The sequence below is a fragment of the Periophthalmus magnuspinnatus genome, chromosome 10, assembly GCF_009829125.3.
Source record: "Periophthalmus magnuspinnatus isolate fPerMag1 chromosome 10, fPerMag1.2.pri, whole genome shotgun sequence".
Classification (NCBI taxonomy): Eukaryota; Metazoa; Chordata; class Actinopteri; order Gobiiformes; family Gobiidae; genus Periophthalmus; species Periophthalmus magnuspinnatus.
The window spans coordinates 34,364,188-34,390,712 of NC_047135.1; the positions used below are offsets into that span (position 1 = coordinate 34,364,188).

The 26,525-nt window shown below is 40.6% G+C and overlaps 1 protein-coding gene across 1 annotated transcript in view; it reads left to right on the forward strand.

Moving 5' to 3' along the window:
* Window positions 1-2,421: 2,421 nt before the first annotated feature.
* The window catches only part of neurl1b (neuralized E3 ubiquitin protein ligase 1B), a 37,412-nt gene continuing 13,308 nt past the window's right edge, over window positions 2,422-26,525 (forward strand). Inside the window, exon 1 of the mRNA XM_055224792.1 lies at window positions 2,422-2,475. Within this exon, the coding sequence (XP_055080767.1) occupies window positions 2,463-2,475 (13 nt within the window). The 5' untranslated portion in view covers window positions 2,422-2,462. The remainder of the gene's footprint in view (window positions 2,476-26,525) is intronic.

Below are 26,525 nucleotides of genomic sequence, written 5' to 3' on the forward strand. Positions count from 1 at the left end.
AAGCTACACCCGTTTATTTATCGTTTGGTCGATATTTAACAGGAATGGTCTGATATGGACAAAACAACATTAAGTTTACAAATTAACTCACCACTTTTCTTAAAATAATAATAAAATGTATATGCAGGAGACATTTTTGACTGCTGTGTGCACCTCCAGCCTGTAGGGGCGCTGTGGTTTGGATGTTTGGAGTAGAAAACCCAGATATAAAGGGGCAGGTAAGTGGCCCCAGGTGTTGGAAGGGACAGAGGGAGATGATTTTTATGTCTGTAGATGTTCCTCTGTGTTATTGTGAGTCAAATAAACATATTTTAACAATTAATTTACTCATTTATTTTGCTCAGCGAGGACAAAACCTGAGAATGACACATGGCCACATAGAGGTATTGGTCCCAAATATTATGTTTCTTACTTTATGTGTATGTTTTTGTTTGTTATTGTTTATGTGAAGCACTTTGAGCGGCTTAAATTGTATTTTAAATGTGCTATATCAGTAAAATTTAATAGAAATGTTGGCTGATTATGGGCAGTATGTGAGTTTATAGTCTTTCTTATGATGTCATTCGGGTAAAAATAAAAGTTTGGTCAGTGCATGTCCACGTTGGCACAAACTGAGGTCGTCCTGTGTCAATAAAACTGACTGGAGCTAAACCGACCCTGAGCTGGACCGACACTTTAAACACATCAAACATTTTTAATCATTAACTGTGAAGAGAACAAACTCACAAAACTCTTTTTCAGTTACAGTTTATAGAATTAGATCATACTTTTCTGTGTTTTCAGCTTGAATTTCTAACAAAAACACACAGCGGCTCTTTTGAACGGCTCCTGAACGTGATGCTGGAACCGAATCTCAGTTTTGAAAAGAGCCAATTCTTTTTCTTCCTAATTTCTATGTATTTTTGTCCTGATTAACGTCATAATAACAGTTAAATATTACTATTATTGTATAGTGCAACGTTTTATTGAGATTATTCATAATTCCAAAGGGTAAATTCTCTTCCACCTTCAGTTTTAAACACATCTGAGCCTTGGTTGTGTCTGTGATGAGTTTGTAGATAAAATGATTCCTCACATTGGCTTTTGTCTTATAAATAAACAGTAAAAGAGCCAGTGTTTTGAACGGCTCTTTGAAAAGAACAGATTCAAAAGATTCAGATCCCATAAAAGAGTCGAGAGTCCCATCACTAACAGTAGCACATTTTAACATGACGCCACCTCCTGGTCCTTCAGAGTTTAGACGGACAATAATGAGGAATTTGGGAAAAAGTGTGTTTATGTGAAAGTAATCGGTCTGTAGCTCTCTGCAATTACACAACCCTGTTTAGTCCTGATTTAATCCTGATTTACTCCTGGTTTAGTCCTGGTTTAGTCCCAGTTTAGTCCCAGTTTAGTCCCAGTTTAGTCCTGGTTCAATCCTGGTTTAATCCTGTTTAATCCATGTTTAGTCCCGGTTTAGTCCCGGTTTAGTCCCGGTTTAGTCCTGGTTTAGTCCCGGTTTAGTCCTGGTTTAGTCCCGGTTCAGTCCTGGTTTAGTCCTTGTTCAGTCCCGGTTCAGTCCTGGTTTAGTCCTTGTTCAGTCCTGGTTCAGTCCTGGTTCAGTCCTGGTTCAGTCCTGGTTCAGTCCTGGTTCAGTCCCGGTTTAGTCCTTGTTCAGTCCCGGTTTAGTCCTTGTTCAGTCCCGGTTCAGTCCCGGTTCAGTCCTGGTTCAGTCTTGGTTCAGTCCTGGTTTAGTCCTGGTTTAGTCCTGGTTCAGTCCTGGTTTAGTCCTGGTTTAGTCCTTGTTCAGTCCTGGTTTAGTCCTTGTTCAGTCCTGGTTTAGCTGTTTTTTAGTCTACTCTCTGAACGTGTGTGTGACGTACTTCCTGGTTCTGTTTCTCTTAATCATTGATATTTGCAGCAGCGTCTCTCCTAGTCTGATTTTGACAGTTTACCTTTTGATTTTCGCTGTGTTTTTGTAGTTTTTATTACATTATTTTGCACAAACATGTGTTAAATTTAACCTCAGTCTGTCTCCTGATGCTGCAGACTGGTGTCCACGAGCTCAAGGACAGGAATATCACCAGACCCTCCCACCGGACCCTCCCACCGGACCCTCCCACTGGACCGTTTGAGCAGCCGCCGTGCCTCTGTGAGTGTGTGGAACGGTCCAAACACACACACACACACACACACTGCTCCACGTGCCAGCAGCCCCCTCCTCACGCTCCACTTTATTGGTCTAAACAGAGATAAGTCTGACCACGTGCTGCTGTTTACACTCTTCAAATTCAGGCGGGATTCTGCGTGAAAAACTGTCACTTTCACTAAACTTCATGAAGCAGAAACACACACAGAGACACAGACGCACACTCACACACACTCTGTCTTTTCTCCGCTTAAATCTAAACATGGGGAACAGTGGGTCCAGCTCCTGCTCGAGTCTGTGGACGTTTGGTTTGGACAAAAACAAGAATCTAAACATGGACACGAGAGGTAAGAGCAAAGTGACTCTTGTGCTGGTGATGTTTGACTAATGCCACAGTGAGGAGCATTTTGAGATTATAATTGTGAATATATCAGATAAAACAAATGTATTAGGACAGTCTAACTCTGTAAACACATCACAAACGCTTTTAAATCACATCTATTCCACAAAATTTTAACATTTTTATCATTATCTTAGTTGTTTCCTCAAGCTGTATTTGGACTGATTTGTGTGTCTAATGGATGGCACCACTGGGGGGCGCTGTTACCCCGGGAGAGTTGGGCGTTATCCCATAAAGGGGGAGCTGGGGGGGAGTTGGCTCTTTGACAAGGCCAGTAATGGGACTTTTGGCTCTTTTATGTGATCCGAATCTTTTGTATCTGTTCGTTTCAAAGAGTCGTTCAAAACACCGGCTCTTTTATTGTTTATTTACGACAGAAGACGACGCGACGAATCATTTTAACAACAAACTAATCGCACAGAGAAACGACCAAGACTTACATGCGTTTCAACTAGTTCAAACTCAGAGTGGACGAGCGTTTACCCTTTGGAATTGTTCAGAATCTAAATAAAACGTTGCACTATAATAAAAATAATAATAATGATTTAAAAACGAACAGTTAATAAGATTCTAAATGTTTTTTTGTGCGTAAATCTCTCACTCATGTCGCTTGTTTTGCTTCGGTGCTGATTCTCGTGCTGGTTCGGTGTAAAAATGCAGATAAATTAGAAAGAAAAAGATTCAGTTCTTTTAAAAAATCGTATCGGGATCCAACTGTTGACATTAAAGAGCCGTTCAGAAGAGCCGACTTGTGTTTGAGACCAGACTTTTCAGTTTTCCTGTTTTTATTCAGTGATGTTTCTGACAAAGTGGGCGTGGTCGCGTGTTTTGATTGGCCCGGTCTTGTGGTTTTACTGAGGACCTGTGTGATGTAACGTGTGGGCGTGGTCACGTGTTTTGTGGCGCCGCCTGGTGGTTTTACTTCAGACTTTTTGTGATGCTCTGTCTTTAAATGAACGACTGGACAGTTATGTGACCCTTTTAATGCTTTTATATGTTTGATTAAAGTTTACTTGTATAATTGGTAATTGTGTATTTTGTTTGTTCATTTGTAGCGCCCCCTGCTGTCCTTTTACAGACAGTTTTGTTTCAGTTTGTCTGCTCTGTATGTTCTGTCTGAAGTGCTTGTGTGACTAAATGTCTTTTATTCTTTTTGTTGACCCCACCTGACTCCACAACTGTCTCTACACCTGACCCTACACCTGACCCTACACCTGACCCCACACCTGACCCCACACCTGACCCCACACCTGACCCCACACCTGACCCCACACCTGACCCCACACCTGACCCTACACCTGACCCTACACCTGACCCCACACCTGATGGGGACACTCAGCGTCTCCTTGCCAAAATAACATGTAAAGTTTAGTCCTGAGTTGTTCTTATGTTTAGTTACAGTTCGTCTTTACACATGTTTAATCGATTATAAGACGCCATTTTGCCGATCAACCTGTTTCCACGGGGACACGCCCACTGTGACGTCCGCACTTCAGTCTCCGGTTTTATTGTGATACTTGTAAGATTCTGCAGCATCGCGTCGTCATTTTGGCTCAAACGTCAGTGTGATGTGCAGCCGTCCATCAGAAGTGCCACTCTTTTTTTGTTTTTAGATGAATATTGTGATTTTAAAATGTGCAAATTCTAACATAATGATCCACTGACAGACACGAGCACAATGGGCCTTTTCTTAACCTTCTTTTATTAAAGTTTTTATACGGTTTCCAGGTTTTGTCTGGTTTTGCCGACAGCTGGATTTATGTAGAATATGGTAAAAATCGACTTTTCTGAGCTTTAAATCATGTTCTAATACTGTTACCACCTCAAAAACAGACCTGGAGTTGTGTTTTGTTTCATTCACATGTTTGAGCAACACTTTATTATCAGTCTGTAACATCTCCAAAGCTCAAAACGCTCTGTTCCACCTTGTGATGTCATCAAGTGGTAGTGAACAGCTCCTTTTACCTTTAGTTCAGTCGAGATAAGTGGCAATTCCAGAGTGGAAATAATCTAAATGATTCTATAAATGAAGGTGTGTGGAGTTTAAAAACACAGCGGAGCACTTCCTGTATCACCACATGATGACATCACAAGGTGGAACAGAGCGTTTTCTGTTTGAGAAAAGAAGAACTCAGCGTAAACGTGCAAAACAAAACACTCCAAACTAACTCCAAGTACGTTTGCGACGAGGAAACATTTTAACACAGATGAGACTTTTTAACGCACTTTTTATGAAACAAACAAATATCTTGGGGGAAACATCGAGGTTTTATCACCACTGCACAAACAGAATCGTTGCAGGATAACAGCAGAGCCTTGGCTGAGGTCTAAATCTTATGGAATCAGCTCGAGTCGTAACTGTGGATTTTCCCGTTTTGGTTTGTTTTGGACACAATCGTCGTCTTACGGTTAAATTATGATAATACACAAGCGACAATATGTATATTTATCCTGATTAGCTCCGCCACATCTCCTGTTAAATGCAGCTCGGCGCCCGTCGTTCATTGGCCGTCGGTCGAGTTCGCTGTTTTCGAGGGCACCGCACAGACCTCTACTGATGTCATATGTTTGCAAACCCCCAGGGGCTGATGGGAAAAAGAAGAGGATTGTTATGAAAATAGAAAAAGGGAAGTCACTGGACATGCAGGAGTTTAATCCAGAGGGACAGAAAATAAACAGGGCTTGGAAATGTGCGCTCTGAATGTTTGCAGACTTCCTTTTTGGGGTTTGATTTGTTTATGGTGCTGCGTTTTTGACTGGATTTGCTTATAAAACCCAATACATTTATTTAGACGTTCGGTTCATCTGTTGTGGGGACCGTCAATTATCCAGCGATTATGATTCATACACAACATCGCAGAAGAGACACGGCGAAACGGAGGACGAGGATTACTGCGATCAGACCGAAAACACATCAATATTATAAAATAGACAACAAATATAAGACTTTACCAGTATAAATCTGAATTTGGCCTTTATTATTTACATGAACGCATCTTAAATACTCAAAGTTGATCAAATATTACCTATAAAAAGCATAAAGTAGCTCACAATTGACTCCAGGGCCCCAATAATTTAGTTAAATAACAATAATTTGGTCAGATAACTATAATTTAAAACTGTCCAGAAGAGGGCGCTAGAGAACAAATATAAGACACTACTCATTTGGCTCAGTTTTTATCCCTAAGGAGCCAAACTTATTTCTAAATACACAAGATTTATGCAATTTTACATTTAAATAACTCACAGTTGACTCTAGGTTCCCACTCATTTGCTCAGACTAGATTTGTCCAGAAGAGGGCGCTAGAGAGGCCCCTGTGCCAGTATAAACACTAATTTAGCTCAGTTTCTATCCCCAAGGAAACAAACACAGTTCTAAATATAACTTCTTACCTCATAGTTTCATATTTCAAGAGGCAAAACATAAGATTTTGTGAATTTTTACGTATGAAAAGCATCACGTGACTCGCAGTTGACTCATTTGGTCAGAAGAGGGCGCTAGAGAACAAATATAAAACACTACCAATATAAGCAGCCTACTCATTTTACTCAGTTTTATCCCTAAGAAGCCAAACATATTTCTAAATACACAAGGTTTATGATATTTTACATTTAAACCTCACAGTTTGACTCTCATTTGGTCTGACTGGAGTTCCCCAGCAGAGGGCGCTAGTTCACCGTATTCCCATTCAATCCCAGGGCGGATCTTTCTGGGAGCACTTCAGGACCTGACTTTGGCAAACATTAGGATGAGTTCATTGAATTATTATTATATCCAGCTCCTCTGCTTGTTTTTTTTCCCTCTTTACGCGGCCTGGAACGGCACAAATAAAGTTTACGCAGCGGAATAGTGTTTCTAAAGCGTTTGGTTTAGGAAGAATCACCGTGAAAAGACAAATTTACACGTTATAACCTTGACATTTCAGTTATCTTCGTGATACGTGCGTGTTTCATTCGTATGTCTGTGTTGGAACAGCCACAATGCGCCATGAGGACGCACGGGTCATGTTTTTGGATGATGTGTTTGGATGAGACTGTGGAGGTGGGGAAAGCTTGTCATAAACTCTCAAGTGTTGCGTTTCAGAGCAGCGCGGACGCACAAAGCAAAGATCCATAACTGCGACGGCTTCATCTGCTGCGTCTTCACCAGTGTCTGTCCAGTTTACGCACAGGTTTTTACGCACGAGTTTTACGCACGAGTCTGGCGCACGCCGGGAACTCGTGCGTCTGCGTGTGGCGTTTACGCACGGGTCAGGCCGTGTCTCTGGCGTGTCATAAGGTTCCTCGGGGAGTGGGTTAAAAATTCAGCAGTGTCTTAATTATTAAAGAGCGCGCGCGTGTCTGTAAAAATAGAAACGATCAGTTATAAAGACGCAGAGTGAAGATGGGCCACGGTTCTGCAGCGTGATGGATGTTTGAGCCCAGTTAAACCTATTTTAAATGAGATTAAGACTAATCTACATTTTATTTTATAGGGTGATCAGATGTCCCCATTGACCCGGGACAGGCCCAGTTGTGAGCCCTGTGTCCCCTGTCCCAGCAGATTTATCCAAAAACACTGATTTGTCCCAGTTTTGTGCAAGAAATGTCCCACGTGACTCTATTTTTAATCAATTTGAAACCAGGAAACGGCAAAATGGAAGATATTGTCATTTGTTTTGCTAAAATATGGGGGAAAAAAGTTTGAAAATGAGAATAAGGCAAAAAAAAAAAGATTGAATACAGACTCAGTTTTGTTATTTAAGTGAAAGTACAGCTACAAAAGTAAAAGTATCACAACGTATTTCAAGTGTTCGTTTGTTAAAGTGTAAAATGTAGCAATATAGATTTAAAAATGAGACATATTTTGGTCAACAGTAACAGTATGAATAAATTTCTTAGCTTTTCTTAACATTTTTTGTGTATTTATTTAGTTTTGATCAAAGTCGAAGCTTGAACTCGAAAATTTTAGTCACAAACATGGTAAAAATAACCTTTTAAATCATATGAAAAGTACTTTTACTTTTCAGTCCTGTTCAGAAATGTAGTGGAGTAGAAAGTACAGATACTGCTCTCAAATGTACTGAAGTAAAAGTAAAAATATCCACTGTCTGTCCTACAACTTTTTGTCCAGTTGACCGATCTAACCTCATGTTTTCCTACAAAAGTGCCCACCGTAAAATGCACTTAAGTCGAATTTTACGTATCCTTACTTTAGTTAAGCGCAGTACTTTACTACTTTTACTTTACACAGATACTCGCTGTTTTCACTATTTGATTTATACCAACCTTCGCAACCCGGGTTTGTCCCAGTTTTGAAGTTTTGTAAACCCGGTTACTCTATATTTCCACGTTAAAGCGAAACACGGGAAGTAAAAGTGATAATGAACTCAGAGAAGTCGTTTCCTTCTCGTTAACGTCCCAAGGATCAGGGGAAAGATAAAAGTTCTGTGTCTTAAAGTGGCATCTGATCAGACTCTGTTCTTTTAAACTGTAACTGACGGGGTTTATTTCAATTAAAAGACAATATAATTATTCTTACACCTAGAAACATGCCTTTAAATACATAAAACGTGAGAAGCGAAGTGTAAATAACGTGGATTTGCTGCTTCTTTCTCACCGTTGTTAAAAAAAACCTATGGGACCGTATGCTTTAGTGAAAGGAAGTTCTCATATTTACGAGGTCCCGAAATAGCTCCGCGTCACCCTGGGCTCTCAGTGTATCAGTGTCCTTGTCCGGAGGGGCCCCGCGCAAGGACCCCACATGTGTCACGGCCGCCGCTGCTGCCGAACACAGAAAAAAAAAAAACGTGACGAGTAACGTGAATAAAAGAAGTGACGCAAAAAGTGCTGGGTCGGCGTGTGCGTTTTAGACAGGAAAAGGGGCACAGATGGAGGAAGCTCTCGAGTGTTTAAAGGTGATCCGGGTGAGGGTGAAACTGACCCCGTCCCGCGATGAAAGGCGGCGCGTTGCATAACCCGCCGCTTTTGTTTGTCACCCGTCTCGTCGGTGAAAGCTGCGGCTCCTTCTGCTTGCCTGAGTTGTTTACCTGCTCACAGCCCCGAGAGCGTGGAGGGGCGGAGGGTGGAGGGTGGAGGGTGGAGGCCCGGGCGCAGCGTAAGACGAGTCCCCCCCCCCCCCGGTCCGTGTCCCCCCTCCCCCCGGGACAGTGGTCTTTGATGTGCGGTATGCGGGACGTCTACGGGGGCGGGAATCGAGTCTCTAATCGACGGTATCGCAGAACAAGCTCCAGAGAATTATCAGGTGTGTGTGAACATGTCTGACCGGCAGAGGAAAGATTAAAGTGAGGTTTTCCCCAACGAGATAATGTAATCAGAGTGTGTGTGTGTGTGTGTGTGTGGGGGGGGGGGGGGGGGGTGTGTCTGTGTGTGTTAATGCAACTCAAATAACGACTCAATCCAAAGAAATCACTTTAGAATTGACTTCAGACGAATAAAATCGGTCCATCTACATGATTTAGGAACTATTTTATCTCCTACTGCACTTAACTCTGTGTGCGCTGTTGCCAAGGAGACCGTTAAGCCTGGAATGTTCCGCTATATAGAATTAAACCGCTCTCTCTCTTGGTTGTGTTTTTAATGAAATGTGTGGTCTCCGCTCCACAGATCTGACTGTTGATGTTTGTGTTTAAATAAGATAAATGTGGAATAAAATGTGAATATGAGGGTCAGAGGAGAATAGGAGAGGGTCAGAGGAGAAGAACAGAGAGTCAGAGGAGAAAGAAGAAGAGAGGGTCAGAAGAGAAGGTCAGAGGAGAAGAACAGAGGGTCAGAGGAGAAAGAAGAAGAAGAGAGGGTCAGAGGAGAAAGAAGAAGAAGAGAGGGTCAGAGGAGAAAGAAGAAGAAGAGAGGGTCAGAGGAGAAAGAAGAAGAGAGGGTCAGAGGAGAAGGAGAGGGTCAGAGGAGAAGGAAGAAGAGGGGGTCAGAGGAGAGGGTCAGAGGTCAGAGGTGAGGATTTTCATGAATAATAATGATATATTATCCAAATAAGTGGAACAGAGATTTAGAGCTGAACAAAAATAAAATGCTCATTAAGATTAATATAAAACATGACTAAACCAGGACTAAACCCAGACTGAACCAGAACAGGTTTAGTCCTGGTTTAGTCTCAGAACATGACTTTACCACCAGAGCAGGATCACACGCCGTCGTCCGTCCCGTTCTCATTTCTGCCACATTCGTCCCCACAGAAAGAACCTGTTACTTTAAACACACATATCTCCTCCAGAGTGTCAGAGGACCACACAACGAGGGAGAATGGTCCACTGAGCGACAGAAGAAAGAACAGAACGCAGTAACACGGAGAGGAAAAGCATCAAAACACAACCTAAAAAGTGACCAAAATATCACATATGTAGAACTATAGAGCAAAATATATAAGAACTAAAATAAAAAATGTCTGTTTTCAGAGCGGACAGTGACGGTGACAGTGAAGTATTTTCGTCCTCCCTTCAGTTCCATTCTGATAGAAACAAACACGCTCACATTTCCAGTATAAACGCAGGGAAATATGGGCCAAAACATGCACAGTGTGAACATTTTCGACAACAATATGACGGACGATTGAACTGAGACTGACAAAAACACTGTCCATCCGTGGCCTTTCCCTTCGTACTGTTAAACTGTATCAGGCTTCTTCCTCTCCACAAATCAGTTTTCTGTCAGGGGTGTTTTTAGCATCAGCTGAGCCCCCACAGTCTGGGTTTAAGCTGCTTGAGGCTTGTGCGTTCGCTGTAGTGTGAGCAACATGTAAACATTATTATATCACCCTCGAAGTAAACGTTCTCCAACTACGACGCGTAAAGTCTCATTACATCTGTTTATATGAGCGTCGGAGCTTTTGTCCAGCGAGTGTCTGGATATTTGGAAGCCGATATCCACCCAATCCAGTAAACTGTTGAGTATTTGTCCGGTGAATCCCTAGACACTTTAAAGGATATGATAAGGCCCAGCCCTTTTTCACAAACCCTTTGAGAAAGAATTCAGCAGCTCCGATTAAACGCTGTTGTTTTTGGACTGGGGCGCTGCTCGGGTCAGCCAAGTGAAAATGATGTGACGTGAAGCAAAACATAAAAAAAACTTAGTGCCATTTTGGGACAGAAAGTGAACTCTGTCCCACAGTTTTCTCAGATAGAAGGTTTGAACATAGTTTATGGATCAAAATGAAGACAGAAATGAAAATGCATCGATTTGTACATGATTTTCTGCTGTTATTAAAGGTCCTATATCACAGAAAATGGACTCTTTTGAGCTTTAAACCAAGTTATAATGTTGTTAGCTCCTCAAAAACAGACGTGGAGTTGTGTTTTGTTTCATTCACACATGTTCAAGGCTCAAACCGCTTTACATCAAGTGGATCTGATCACTCAACCAATGCTTTTTTACATAGAAAGTCGAGATTCGAACCAACAAACCTTCAAATCAGTGAGAGCAAACACTCATCATGTTTGAGTAACTCTTTTATTATGAGTCTGTAACATCTCCAAACCTAAAACATGCTCCGTTCCTCCACATATGACAAGGGTTTTAATGTTTTTTGGCGTATTTTGTGTGTTTAAAGCTCATATATCACACAAAAATGGAGTCTTGTAGCTTTAATCCAAGTTATAATGTTGTTACCTCCTCAAAAACAGACCTGGAGTTGTGTTTTGTTTCATTCACACATGTTCAAGGCTCAAACCGCTTTACATCAAGTGGATCTGATCACTCAACAAATGCTGTTTTTACATAGAAATTTGGGATTTGAACCACCAACCTTCAGATTGGTGAACAAACAGTCATCATGTTTAAGTAACTCTTTTATTATTAGTCCGTCCATATCCCCAAACCTAAAAATGCTCCGTTCTACTACATATGACAAGGTTTTTACTGTCTTTTGGGGTATTTTGTGTGTTTTAAGCTCCTTTATTACATACAAATGGACTCTTTTGAGCTTTAATCCATGTTATAACGTTGTTACCTCCTCAAAAACAGACGTGGAGTTGTGTTTTGTTTCATTCACACATGTTCAAGGCTCAAACCGCTTTAAATCAAGTGGATCTGATCGCTCAACCAATGCTTTTTTACATAGAAAGTTGAGATTCAAACCAAAAAAACCTTCAAATCAGTGAGAGCAAACACTCATCATGTTTAAGTAACTCTTTTATTATGAGTCTGTAACATCTCCAAACCTAAAAAAGCTCCGTTCCTCTACATATGACAAGGGTTTTAATGTTTTTTGGCGTATTTTGTGTGTTTAAAGCTCATATATCACACAAAAATTGACTCTTTTGAGCTTTAATCCATGTTCTAATGCTGTTCGCTCCTCAAAAACAGACATGAAGTTGTGTTTTGCTTCATTCACACATGTTCAAGGCTCAAACCGCTTTAAATCAAGTGGATCTGATCACTCAACCAATGCTTTTTTACATAGAAAGTTGAGATTCGAACCAACAAACCTTCAAATCAGTGAGAGCAAACACTCATCATGTTTAAGTAACTCTTTTATTATTACACTTTCTACATCTCCAAACCTAAACAAAGCTCCGTTCCTCTACATATGACAAGAGTTTTAATGTTTTTTGGTGTATTTTGTGTTTTTAAAGCTCATATATCACACAAAAATTGACTCTTTTGAGCTTTAAACCATGGCACAATGCTGTTTTCTCCTCAAAAACAAACCTGGAGTTGTGTTTTGCTTCATTCACACGTGTTTTACTAACTTTTTATTATTAGTCTGTACATCTCCAAACGTCAAAACGCTCTGTTCCACCTCGTGATGTCATGAAGTGCTCGTTTCCAGGTGTAATATGAGCACTTTAAATCCATTTTTCAAGTAATATCAAACTCTCTGGACCGTCATAAATCAGAAGCGTGTATGAGCGAAACGTGTAGCTGCTTCTAATTGCGTGAGTCCATGTTCGGAGGCCGTCGGTCATCGTTACGGTCAGAACGGAGCCATAGACCTTGAGAGTGTCCTTGTCGAGCAGAGTGGAGCAGTTCTTTATACACAGAGGTGCCTATACTTCGACATAAACCAATACAGCGTCAGCCTCTTTCAAGTTTATGTCGTGAGCGTGAAAATCCAGCTCTGTACTGTTATTTCTGCTCGTAAAAGTTCCCCGTTTAAACGCCGTGTAAATGTGATAGGCTTTTATGAGGTGAAATATAGTTCTGCATCATTTCAGCTGGAGAGGCACCAATAAACAGAACATTTTATTGTGAAATCAGCTGGAGCGAGGCGTTAATGTTGTAAATTAGGAGGCGTTCCAAACAGAAAGAAACACTTGAATACAGCTCGGGCTAAAGATAGAAAAACGCAGAAGTGTTTTTCGATTCTGTGGTGGCTTCCAAAATTTAGATTAACTGAAAATGGTTGGTGTGTTTGTGTTAAAGGCTGTGATGAAATGCGCTAACAGTGTGTATCTTGTGTTTTGTGTGTGATCTCTCAGTCGTCCAGGTCTGATCTATAGCAAAAAAATACGTAAATAAATTCTGTAACTGGACAAAAACGTTGTAAGAGCGAAGACGTTTAGCTGCTCGTCCAAGCCGCTTCTTCAGTTCTGGTCAGATTACTCCTGGACACTGCCTTATATCTGTCTGTAAGCTAACACACCTGTTTGTTTGCACCTATTAGCACACGAGCTAACCCTATAGTTTCCTTGTTTAGCTTTAGCTGTGAGGATGGAGTCATAAATCGGAGATAGTTGATGTTTAAGGCCCCATTCCTGTTCAAAAATGGATTGTTTTTCCTAATAAAAATCAATTCTTTTACTCTCCTCTCAAATTATTTATTTTCTCTGGCTCAAATCTGTACTTCACTGTGTTTAAAGGAGTGTTTAGCGGCTTAGCGATGAAGATGCACGGCAGATTGTGGTCCTGAGCTGCTCTTGCGACGATGTTGGTTCATTCTCTCATGAAGTGGCTGTTTAGTTTCTCCAAAATAACGTTCTCCGCACTCTTCAGGAGAACACGCCGCTTTTTCTGGCTCGGGGTTTTGTCGTTTGAGTGAACCAGCTTCTGTTTTAAAGAAAGAAAGAGTCAGTCCACCACCGCGAATCTGACCAGAACCGAAGAAGCGGCGAAACGTCTTGACTCTAAAACGTTTGCACAGTTTAATTCCCGCTCTTTAAACTTGAACTGTGAGGCATTTGGCTTATTCCTTTCAAAGCGTTACAGCGTTTCAGCGTTTTCCATAAGTCATTCTCATGGTTGCTGTGAAATAAATAATCATAAGTGGAGGATGTAGAAGTGACAGTGCACGAAACACAAGCCGGAAAAGCAGGCATTGTACGGAAGTAACAGTAGCTCAGACGTCTACACCGACACAAAACTGGAAGTGGGCTAATAGGAAATGCATCAGACCTGGTAAATGGTAAACGATTGCACGAAAAAACCTAAAGATCTGTTCGTTAATCGTCGTGGAAGGACTTTACATGTTGCAGGAGTTTGTCAAAGCAGAGACAGGTGACTGAACCGGGACAAGAATAGCAGAAGTATGCGGTGTCGTAACCTGAGGGTGGTCCCCGTTGTTCTGCGTGTTTAACTTTAGAACCTATATCTATGACGACTAACGTAAACAGTGAGACAACACGGCGAATTTTCACATCTAACAGGTGACGCTTGTCCTTAAGAATCGTCGTATCTGGTCCAAGCACCAAAACAAACTCTTTTAAAAGGTACCATTGTAAAAAAGCCTCAGTCAGTGCAGCTCAGCAGTTCTTCCAACCGCTCGCATTTCTCTTAATGAGATTTTGGATTCTTTACTGCCAGATTTTGGGGAGAGGGGCAATTTGGAGGTTGAAATCTGGGAGCCTGAAGGCAAACCCTGAAGGCTTTAAACCAACGACGGAGCGAATCTCCTTTGAACCACGTCATAAATTGTAATGAAGTTAACAGGCTTAATTGTAATCTTCTTAAATATAGGTTTGGGTTTTAATACGGGCCAATGTTCTGGAGGCAGGCTCTGTTGTATACTCCTGACACCAGTAAAGTGACTGCGTGGCACTTTTACTGTGTGGTACTGCTTAAAAACCCTCCTCCTGTACGATATCAGGCCACAAAACACATATTTCTTCTTCGTGTGTTAATGTGCGCAGTGCCGGGGATTAGCGCCGCTCAGACGTACAGTATTTGTACAGTTTACAGTGTCTCAGGGGGATCAGATTCTCCTCGTAAATTATAACGTCTATTTCCAGAGGGGACGGCCCGGCGTGGGTATTCGGAGACGGGCTAAAGACGACAAAGACCTTGACACAGGAGGCTGGATCAGGTTTTGATGTTTTATGAGAGACTTTTTTTTTCTTTTCTTTTGTGTTATTTGCAAATATTGATCTAAAACAGTTTACAGTTTGACTTTCACTAGAATCATTTGGATCGTTTCAACTCCTGGAATTGCCAATCTTTACTGAACTAAAGGTAAAAAGCAGCTGTTAACTACCACCTCATGACATCACAAGGTGGAACAGAGAGTTTTGAGATTTGGAGCTGTAGAAAAACTAATAATAAAGGGTTGGTCAAACATGTGCAATCTTTAATAATAGAAGCAGGTCCTTTCTGTTCAAAACTGCAGAAATGATCTTTTTATTTTCATGTTCTTGTATGTTTATTTCTACAGAGTGAGCCCAATGAGAGTCCAGACGCTTTCACACAGAAAACAGAACAATACAGGCAAAAGCAAACCAGACAAATAACTGCAAAGGTCCATTTAAAACATTAAAAACAGGAGCAGATGTGATTATAAATGTTTCTCTCCACATTATTAAAGTGCTGCAGTGGCTCCAGTGTTTTCAGTTTTCCGTGTCCTTGAAATGAATCAGCAGAAGTTTTTATTTACTTGTTTTTATTGTTAAAAAATGTCACTGAAGTTTTTGAGTGATTCATGTCTGAATTTCTGGAAAAATTACAGGTGACCACACAGCAGTGGGTGGGGATAGGGGGTAGGTGAAAACTAAAATTTTCTGAGCCCTCAAGTCTAAAATCTGAAACAATCCAGCTTTACTCAAACATGAATCAATCAAAATGCAGCTCGGAATAAGCCAAGCCACGAGGGAACTGTGAAAGGGCTAGAAGCTCATAAAAGTCAAAAATATGTCCTCTGTAAATCGGAGTTTTAACAACTCCACGATCGAAGACAAATATAACAAGCGTTTAAAACGCAAAGGTCACATTCCTTTTGGTCAATCCCAAATTGGCTCCGAGCGCAACAGTCGCCTCCGAGGTCCAGTCTGAGGGACAGAACACTTGACCATTTCCGGCGTAACATGAGCTCCATATGAGAGTTTTACTGAAACAATCAAATAAAATCAATACGGACCATGACAAATCAGCAGTGGACAGGGAGCGGCGGGTGGGTTAGAGGTCAGAGGTCAGGGGTCAGAGGTTGGGGGTCAGAGGTCAGGGTCAGGCAGTGGACAGGGAGCTGTAGGTGAATGTCACTGACAACATGTTAAACATTTTACAAATGAGATGAAACCTTCACTGGACACTTCTGCTTTTAGAAGGTGCGTCTTTGTATTAGCCAAGGCTAATTTCTTTTAAACCATAGACAGTTTATGTAAATGGACGTAGCTAACCTGTTAGCCACCGCACTCCAAACAGGAAGTGATCATGGACGTGCTTCCGGCTCCATTGACTCTGGCTCCAATTCACTTTTTACCGAAAAACCCTCTCTCTGTATCTGCTGTCAGACACTTCATTCTGGTCTTAAAATGTTCATATTAACCTGCTCTACATGATCCTGTGTTTTTATTTCTCTAATTTATAGCAAAAAACTTCATCTTTTGCTATGGATCAGACCTGGACGACTGAGGGTTTACACAGACATTTCTCTATTTTGTACGTTTATCACAATATCAACATTAAGAACAAACAACTCAGACATTGTCTTTTCCTGAGGTCACTTCCACTAGTGTTAGCGACAGGTTTGATTGACAGCGTTGCTAAGCACCCGGTCCCTGCTAAACCGGCAGTGCGAGCAGCCTCTGTCTGGATCAGCTCTTTGGTTGCTATGATACTCGCGGTCAAAATTCCTAATATGGAACTTGGCTCAAACTTCACCCGTATGATGAGCTTTGTCTGGAGCTGGACGCTGTCGGTGACGTCACACTCCCTTAGTCCAAGTCCACTTCAGGGCTCTGTTTGGAACTATCTGGCTACTGTTGTGCACAAATGACTCAGGACACACAGCTCTATATACACACTCCGTATATTTACACCTGTTGTACCTTCAGCTGATAAAGCTCAGATGCCTTTACTCGCTGGTGCAGTTCTCATTATGAATCTTTCTGTGTTTCTGGATTCTAACATGAACAATAGTCACAAACTAGAACAATCCACTGTCTCTGCAGCATGTTCCACATTAAAAGGCCCAAAGAAGTGGTCCATGTTTGTCTGGGCGAGCGCTGTTTCCTGCATCTCCTTTGGAGGCGCATCCGCTCCTCATCCAAAAGAACACAAGACAATGGGCCAGATGGAGGAAGAACTCACTCCATGCATCTGGTTAAAAGCACTGAAGAGACATTTTTAGCTCGTCTCCCACTGACAGAAACCCTAAAACAACATTGTACTGAGTCTGTTTTAAGTTTGTTTGACTTGTGAAGTTTACGCACCTTTAAACCCAAGTCTGTCAGTCCCGAGAGGCTAATTTTCCCACTTACATAACAACTGTAAAACATAATTAATGAGTCTGCAGATCAGCTAATATCTCTGCAAGAACGATGAGACGGTGGTGAAAGGACAGGCTTGGGATTCAACTGACCAACAAAACCAGCCAAAACCATTTTTATTTTTTAGTTTTTGCAAAGTTTGAGGCCACTTGCTCTGGTTTGAACTTTGAATCAATTTAAGAAGATGAAAATATGTCAAAAATCTGGATTTTTTTCAAAATTAAAGCGCTCACATTACACTATTTTATAATCTATGTTCTAATATTTTCACAAACAGAACTGGAGTTGTGTTACTTTTGTTTCATAGGCTGAGTTCTTCTCAAACTGAAAACACTCTGTTCCACCTTGTGATGTCATCATGTGGCGATACAGGAAGTGCTCCGCTGTGTTTTTAAACTCCACACACCTTCATTTTTAGAATCATTTGGATCATTTCAGCTCTGGAATTGCCACTTATCGCTACTGAACTAAAGGTAAAATGAGCTGTTAACTTGAAAAACTACCACTTGATGACATCACGAGGTGGAACAGAACATTTTAAGCTTTGGAGATGTAGACAGACCCGAAACAAAACACAACTCCAGGTCTGTTTTCGATGAGGTAACAGCATCATAACATGGATTAAACCTCACAAGAGTCAATTTTGTGTAATATATGACATTTAATGCAGATTAAAATGGCAATAAACAGTTGATAAAATGTTTCGAATCAAGAATAAATCACAGTCGTATTTCTTTTTAGCCCGGATTACGAGACAGAGCCGTTCTCTTCAAACACCGGCACATCCAAACAGAGGGAGCTCAAAGGATCGTTTACAGAGGTGGAGTCCGGGCACATCGCAGCAGAAGTGCATTGTTCCCTCAATTTACACCACTGGCAGATGATTCATTTGTTTGTGGTGTTTTTAATTTGCTGAAATCTGAAATCGCAGATGTGAACCCAACCGTGCAAGCCTTTTCTCTGCCACAGCATTTAGTCCCATGATCTGAGGATTTGGGGAAAATGAGAACAATGTGTGAGGGCACTGAGCAAAAGACCCGTGTAGAAATGAGTCCAGAATGTAACATGGTTTGAATCGAGTGTTTGGTATGATCCGATGTGTTGTTATCAATGGGAGTGAGTTTTGTCAACACGGCGCAGAAGGGTCTGATTGGATTTTGAAACAGATGGTTCACTGTTAAAGCAAATAGGATGACACGAGCTCGTAATGGAAACATATGGGATGTGTTGCACTGGGGCTGCTGTCTGTGGAACTGAACGCTCTGGGATACAAACATGTTGATCCTATTGACGTGCACTTTGATTGAACATGATGTTAGTTATAGTTATAAATGTGTTTGGACCCAGTGAAAATAAAAACATTTGTGAAATAGAGTTATTAAAGGGATGGTAAACTGAAACTGAGAAGGTCGAAATTAAGGCTAAACGTGGGCGAAAATGTACGGTTCTGTGCAGATAAAAGTGGAAAAGTGCTGTATTTACGTAAAAATCTTAAGCATTTGCACTTGTACTTTTTACTTTTACTTCGGTACATTTGAGAGGAGCATCTGTACTTTCTACACCACCACATTTTTGAACTGGTCCCTCGTTTATCGCGGGTTTTACGTTCTAAAAATAACCCGCAACAGGCGAAATCCGCGAACTATCAGCTTTATTTTTTACATTATTCTCTCTGTTTTTTTCTGTAAAACCCCTCACCACACACTTTATACACTTTTCTCACACATTTTCTCACATTTCTCTCTCGTTTAAACTCTCTCAAAGTTCAAACCTTCGTAGGCGTCTTTGTCGGTGCAGAATGTTTCATCGACATCGTGGGTTTTGTCGGGGAGAAAACAAATTGCAAACGTACAGCACTTCAGAGTCACACTGAGATCCAATGTTTATGTAAATTTGTCTGAACACATTCTGTACTGGACAGGAGACACGGCACGGAGGAGACTGATGGACAATGGTCTACAGTCCAACAGCCAATCAGGACGCAGGACACAATGGTCTACAGTCCAACAGCCAATCAGGACGCACGACACAATGCACGTTCAGACGATGTAAAAAAACATGCAAAATTGCGCTAAAACAAAAGAAAAGGTGAACCGCGATATAGCGAGGGACAACTGTATTCTCTGAAATCTGCAGAAAAGGCTGAGGGTTTACAATTTTATCAAAAAAAATAAACACATAAAAACGGCTAGAAAAAAACATTGATTCAACTGTTTCTGCTGAACAAAATTCTGCTTAAATCTTCATCAAAATCACCACATTTGAAGCTTTATACGACTCAAAATCTGCACGAAATACTTTGACTTTTTACTCTTTAAGTACATCTATAAACACAGTGATATTTTTACTTTTACTTGAGTATTTTTTGCTCCGATATCTGTACTTTTACTTAGCAATATCGAGCACTTCTTCCACCGATGGTTTTGTGAATCAGAAGCACAAAAAACACAGTTTGAGAAGATTACACTGCAAGTTTCTCTTCTTTCCTGCTTCTTTTTTGACTACAATATAATTCAGACTTTATACTTTTGCAGCAGGAGCATTTCCAGGCCGTATCTAGAGCCAGAGTCAGTTTGTGTTCAGTGAGAGTCAATGTGGAAGTTAACAGTGATGCCATGACTCACCCGGTCCATTAGATCAGTGCCTGGCCTCTCCCCTGATAGTCAGACCACATCTTTAAGTCACCATCTGCTTAGAGATTTACGCAAGACTCTCTGAAACACTTCTCCTTCCAAAGAGCGGTGACTTAGCTGCAGAGTGTGGCAACAGACCGGTTACGCTGGGCCAAGTTTCCTCCTGCGTGCCCCGTTTCTCTGCAAATAACTGAGCTCAGCTTGGGACCCGGAGCTGCAGACGCTCAACAGCCTAAAAGTGGGGCATTTGACGACGAGGAACTGGTTTATCACAACACGACGAGGTTTATTTGAAAGGGAAAATATTAAGCAAAATGGAGTTCTCTGAGCATTTGTGTAGCGCGTTCTTTCCTGATTTGATTCGTGCATGTTTCATTAATCTTGTAAAATTCTCATAGACATTTAAAAGAAGCGGATTTAGTGAGTGTGATGTCGCCCACAGCGTTCAGTTTCAGTCAAATGAAGCTAATCGAGGCTAGAGCAGGTGTAGAGGAGAGTTTCCATAGTAACCAAAGAGCCAATCCGGAGCGAGGCTGTTGAAGGTAACGCCCCCCACTTAGCAACGCTGTCAATCAATCCTGTTAATAATGCTCGGCAGTAGGTACACAGAGAGGAGCCACAGTTTTAAAAAATAAATAAATAAATAAACTCAAAATAAAAAAAATAAAAAAAATGCAACATCTCAAAATAACTAAAAAAAAGAAAATAAACTAAAAAAAACTCTCAAAATAAAAAAATATAAATAAATAAAAATAAAAGATAAAAATAACAACAAAAAACATTTAAAAAAAACAAGCAAAAACTAAAAATAAATAAATAAACTTAAAAAATAAACTCAAAATAACAAAAAAAAAAAAAAAAAAAAAAAAAAAAAGAACCCCAGGATCATGTAGAGCGGGTTAATACGAACATTTAAGACCAAAATGACGTGTCTGACAGCAGTATTTAGAGAGAGATGTGACAGTTTTTCAATAGAAGGTCAATTGGAGCCAGAGTCAATGGAGCCGGATGTGCGCCCATGCTCACTTCCTGTTTGGAGCTCAGCGGCTAGCAGGTTAGCTAGGTCCATTTACATAAACAGTCTATGATTATCTTGCATTTGTTTGTTTTCACCTACCCCCTATGTCCGCCCAGTGCGACAGACTCTGGCTCATACAAACTGGGTGAATGAAAATCTGCGGCTTGTTGCATTAAAATTGCAATTTGAAGAAGCAGACATCTCATTTCTGTGATTCTGGACAAGAAGTCACGTGTTTTCTACGATTAAAGGGGCGGTATCAGGCTGTTTTCTGATCTATGTTTTAATGTTTCCTCATCACAAACAGACCTGGAGTTGTGTTTTTGTTTCATTCACACATGTTTAACACACAAACACACCTGCATATTTAGTCTGAGTTCTTCTCTTAAGCTGAAAACGCTCTGTTCCACCTTGTGATGTCATCGTGTGCTGATACAGGAAGTGCTCCACTGTGTTTTTAAACTCCACACACCTTCATTTCTAGAATCATTTAGATCATTTCAGCCGCTGGATTTGCCACTTATCTCTACTGAACTAAAGGTAAAAGGAGGTGTTAACTTGGAAACTACCACTTGATGACATCACAAGGTGGAACGTCGCATTTTGAGCTTTGGAAATGTACACAGACTAATAAAACACATAATAATAAAAGAGTTACTCAAACATGAAGCGACGGTAGCTCAGCGTTTGAGCGTTTGTCCTCTGATCCGACGGTTAGTGGTTCGAATCCCGCTCTTGATGTAAAACAGCATTGGTAGAGAGGTCAGATGTTGTGTCCTTGGGCAAGACACTTCACCCCCCTCACCCCCACTGTCTGGTGTGTGAATGTGTGGTTGAAGATGGAAAAGTGCTGTATACAAACGTGACTCTTTACATTTTTTTTCCATAATATAGGACCTTTAAGCTGTTTTAAAATGAACAAAACATAAATACTAATCTACATCTGTTATAATGTGACACAAAAACATAATATAAACAAAAATAAACGCGCTCTTTAAAGTACTTCCTGCAGTAAGAGTCTGTTACACTTGTGTATTGTCCACAATCCTTCACCTGTTTGTGAGCGTTAGTCATCTGCACATTTACATCCACTGAGCTTAACGCAGGGTAAGTTTAGACACTGCGTCACACTCCTCTCCTGTGTGTGATGAGCTGAGCGGCGCCACTGTGGGAGGAGCCACGTGCCACTGTGGGAGGAGCAAAAAGAAAAAGAAAATCTGTCAACTGGACAAAAAGCTGCAGGAGTGAACACATTTGGCCGCTTTCTGCTGGACAGTGCCTTATATTTGTCTGAAGGAGGAGCTAACTACACCGACACGCTACACACTTTCTGTTTGTAGGTTAGGCTTATTGTGTTACCCTAAGTGTGCATCGTGCCTGAGTCATACGTAGCATAGTCATTCAAGCCCCTAATGAGTGATTTCACACCTATTAGCATCCTGACTAGCCCTTTTGTTCTTTTTGTTCTCTTTGTTTTGCTTTGGGTCTGAGAATGGAGTTATAGATGGGGATATAGATGACATCTGAGGCCCCCTTCCTGTACAGCAGCCTGGGGTCCCGAGGAGACTCTTCAGGACCCCAGTCTGCTGTTCATCTCCTTCTCAAAGACACTGTCGGTTTCTGTTCTGTTGCATGAAGAACAGGCGCAGAGGCACAGGGATTATTATTGTCGGTTACAGCAAAACTGTCGGGTTAAAGGCGGCACACGGTGAGATTGTACCAGGGTCTAACAGAGTCTCGCAGAGTTTAAAAAAAGGCGAGCTTGCACCAATGTTTTGTATTACTCGAGCAGTGGGAGTTAATATTCTATAGATAAGAAATTTAAAGCACAATCAAACAGTGTGATTGCATCAGGAAATCGAACAATGTGATCACATCAGTGGTCTGTAATAATCAAAGGGCAATGATATATGGCCACTTTTACACCTTTATAAGAAAGTAAGCAATATTACATTTATATATTGTCCACAACGTTAACCTTTAAAGACAGCGAGGTACAGATCTGAGCCAGAGAAAAGAAATGGTTTGAGAGAAGAGTTAAAGAAGGGAGTTTTGTTAGAAAAGATAATCCTTTGTTGAACAGGAATGAGGGCCTTAGACATCTATCCCCATCTATAACTCCAGTCTCAGACCCAAAGCACACAAAGATAACAAATAGAACAATATGGCTAGGGCCAGGATGCTAATAGGTGTGTAAGCAGCCATTGTGTTTGAGTGACTATGCTAAGTAGGACTCAGGCACAGTGCTCACTTAGGGTAACACAACAGACCTAGACCTAGATCTAATTTTGAGTTTCAGTGTCGTTAGCGCCCCCTTCAGTCAGATATAAGACAGTGTCCAGCAGGAATCTGACCAGAACTGAAGAAGCGGCTTGGATGATCAGCAAAATCATCTTCACTCTTACAACGATTTGTCCAGTTGACAGATTTATGGCTCAAACGTAGACGACTGAGCGATTACACAAACACCGTAGGAGGAGCCATGTGCCACTGTGGGAGGAGCCATGTACCCGCGGCTCAGTTGGCTGCGCTGCCTTTGACGTGGTGTGGGAGGAATCAGATTGACATTTCTGTGCTGTGAGTATTCATTAGTAAAATGATTGCACTGGATAAGAGCAGTTGTGTGTTTATGATGCTGTGAAAAGACGTATAGTTAACAAGACGTGATCTCATGAGGCGCCTTTTTCACACTCATTATGCAAATGTGAGAAAAATAAACCCGGCAATGAATTAATCACCAACATAATTGTATTTGTCTTGTTGTGGAGGAAAAAAACAAAACATCTGAACTGTTGCTGAGAGGATTTGTTGCTGAGGCTTTGCTATATTGAACATTTTGAGCATATTTTGTGTTTGTTGTCAGGGGCGGAGCCAGAGCTTTTTGGTGGGAGGAGCTAAGGCAGTGCTTAGGTCTTCACTTAACAGGTTCATCTAGAGATTTTTAACAATGGCGTGCACTCCCACCCGCCTGCCATGTTTGTGTCGCTGTTTTAATCCTGTTTAAACGTAGTAATCCCCTGTAGTGATTTTTAAAGCTAATATGGAATTCTGTTTCTATTTGAGTCTCATTTTTAACATTTTTAGTCAAGACTGAATGTGCAATGAAAGTGGAGCAAAACTCTTTGGCCAATGCACAAAAATATCTTATCTTGCAAACTAAAGTTAGAGGTGTTTTCATGTTTTACTGCTCCATTCGCATTTTCAGGAGCTGAGATCTGTCTGCTTGTGTCTGGTTTTGTCTGGTTCTGTCTGGTTCTGTTTGGTTCTATCTGGTTTCAGCTGGTTCTGTCTGCTTGTGTCTGGTTCTATCTGCTTCTGTCTGGTTCTGTCTGCTTTTGTCTGATTCTGCCTGGTTCTGTCTTGTTCTGTTTGGTTCTGTCCGGTTCTGCCTGCTTTTATCTGGTTCTGTCCGGTTCTGCCTGCTTTTATCTGATTCTGCCTGGTTCTGTCTTGTTCTGTCTGGTTTCATCTGGTTCTGTCTGCTGGTGTCTGGTTTTGTCTGGTTCTGTTTGGTTCTATCTGGTTTCACCTGGTTCTGTCCGGTTCTGCCTGCTTTTATCTGATTTTGCCTGGTTCTGTCTGGTTTCCTCTGGTTCTGTTTGGTTCTATCTGGTTTCAGCTGGGTTCTGTCTGCTTCTGTCTGGTTCTATCTGGTTCTGTCCGGTTTCATCTGGTTCTGTCTGCTTGTGTCTGGTTCTATCTGGTTCTGTCCGGTTCTGCCTGCTTTTATCTGGTTCTGTCCGGTTTCATCTGGTTCTGTCTGCTTGTGTCTGGTTCTGTCTGGTTTTATCTGGTTCTGTCCGGTTCTACCTGCTTTTATCTGGTTCTGTCTGGTTTATTGTGCAATGCTCCAGTCAAATAAATAGATAAACATTGACTGTATGTGTAATTTTTGGATTGGAATGATCCTTAAACTGTCTCAGGACAAAATGTTGAAACCAAACTGCAGATCTGTATGTTTCCAAAATGGAGGTCAGTGCCTCTGGAGAGATTAGATCAGATTAGATTCGATTTTTTCCTTATAAATGACCCATTTACTCAGAAAAATCATACAATTTATCAAACATTTAAAGGGCCCCTGAATCATTTGGATCATTTCAGCCCCTGGAATTGCCACTTATCTCGACTGAACTAAAGTTAAAACGAGCTGTTAACTTGAAAACTACCACTTGATGACATCACAAGGTGGAACAGAACATTTCAAGCTTTGGAGATGTAGACAGATTAATAATAAAGGAAACAAAACACAACTCCAGGTCTGTTTTTGACGAGGAAACAGCGTTAGGACATGGTTTAAAGTTCACACGAGTCAGTTTTGAGCCGTATAGGATGTTTAAATCAGATCAAACTGTAGACGGCGTTACCCATGATGCCTTTGGAGTGAAATCATCGCAGTAGGAATCACTCCTTCATTAACGGGCCGTGGTGTGTGTGTGTGGAGCTGCAGTTCACCTCGGGGGAGCAGCACTTGTTTCTGTGGCGCTGGTTTGTTTACCGGGAGCTGATTGCACACTCATCTTCACTTCCTGTGTTAATCCCCCAGTTTCTCAAACCAAAAAAAAAAAAAAAGCAGCAGTGGGGATTGTATTTCTGCTTCACTTTGACCTCAAACTGTTCAGATTTCAAACGACTCAAGCTCATAGAATAAAAACATGTCGCCCGATGGTAATAATCGTGGCACCTATGAGATTTTTGCATCTGTGGGTTTGAGAGAGAAAATGAGCACTGTCGCTGTAGCAATTTAAAACTTAAAAACTATTATTTCATTTATTATTTTTGATTATTTCTACTAGAACAGGAAGCTGACAGCCGTGAAGAGCTCTGAGCGTCTATAACATGTATTTCCTCACGTACCTGTGCATTTGCAGTATAGTTTTATTAGACTAAGGGTAAGCACAGGTCACTTCAGCTTCTGCCCACACCAAACAAACAAAAATAAAATTTAAAAAAATTAAATTAAATTAAAAATACAAAAATTAAATAAATAAATAAATAACAAATAAAAAACTAATAAATAAAAAATTTAAATAAAATACAATAAAAATATAAATAAAATACAATAAAAATATAAATAAAATAAATAAATAACAAATAAAAAACAAATAAATAAAAAAAATGTAAATAAAATACAATAAAAAATATATATATAAAATAAAATAAAAAAAAAAAAATAAAATAAAAAAAATATATAATATAAAATAAAATAAAAATATAAAATAAAAATAAAAAAATATATATATATATATATATATATATATATATATATATATATATATATATATATATATATATATATATATATATATATATAAATAAAATAAAACAAAACATTTGTGGGGCTCCATGTTACTATGTCAGTTACTATTTTATTTTGTCCATTCACAGATTTATAATTGTGTTGTTTTCAATTTTTCAATATAGCTGCACATTTTTAAAACCTCAATTAATCTGTCTTTGTAAAATAAATAACCTAGATATCTGTTTAGAAATGGCACCACTGCATAAACACAATCATACTGAACATGTGCAAATTGGCAGCTGGTTATGGAAGCCCACAAGGACATTTCCTCTTGTGTGATACAGATCAGCGTTAAACCAGGGAAACTCCACGAGTGTTTCCTTCATTAAACGATGTGCGTTTGTGTAACTTTAGTCGGGTCTAAATGTTGTGTGGACGCAGAGCCCGAGCGCCGCAGCCCCC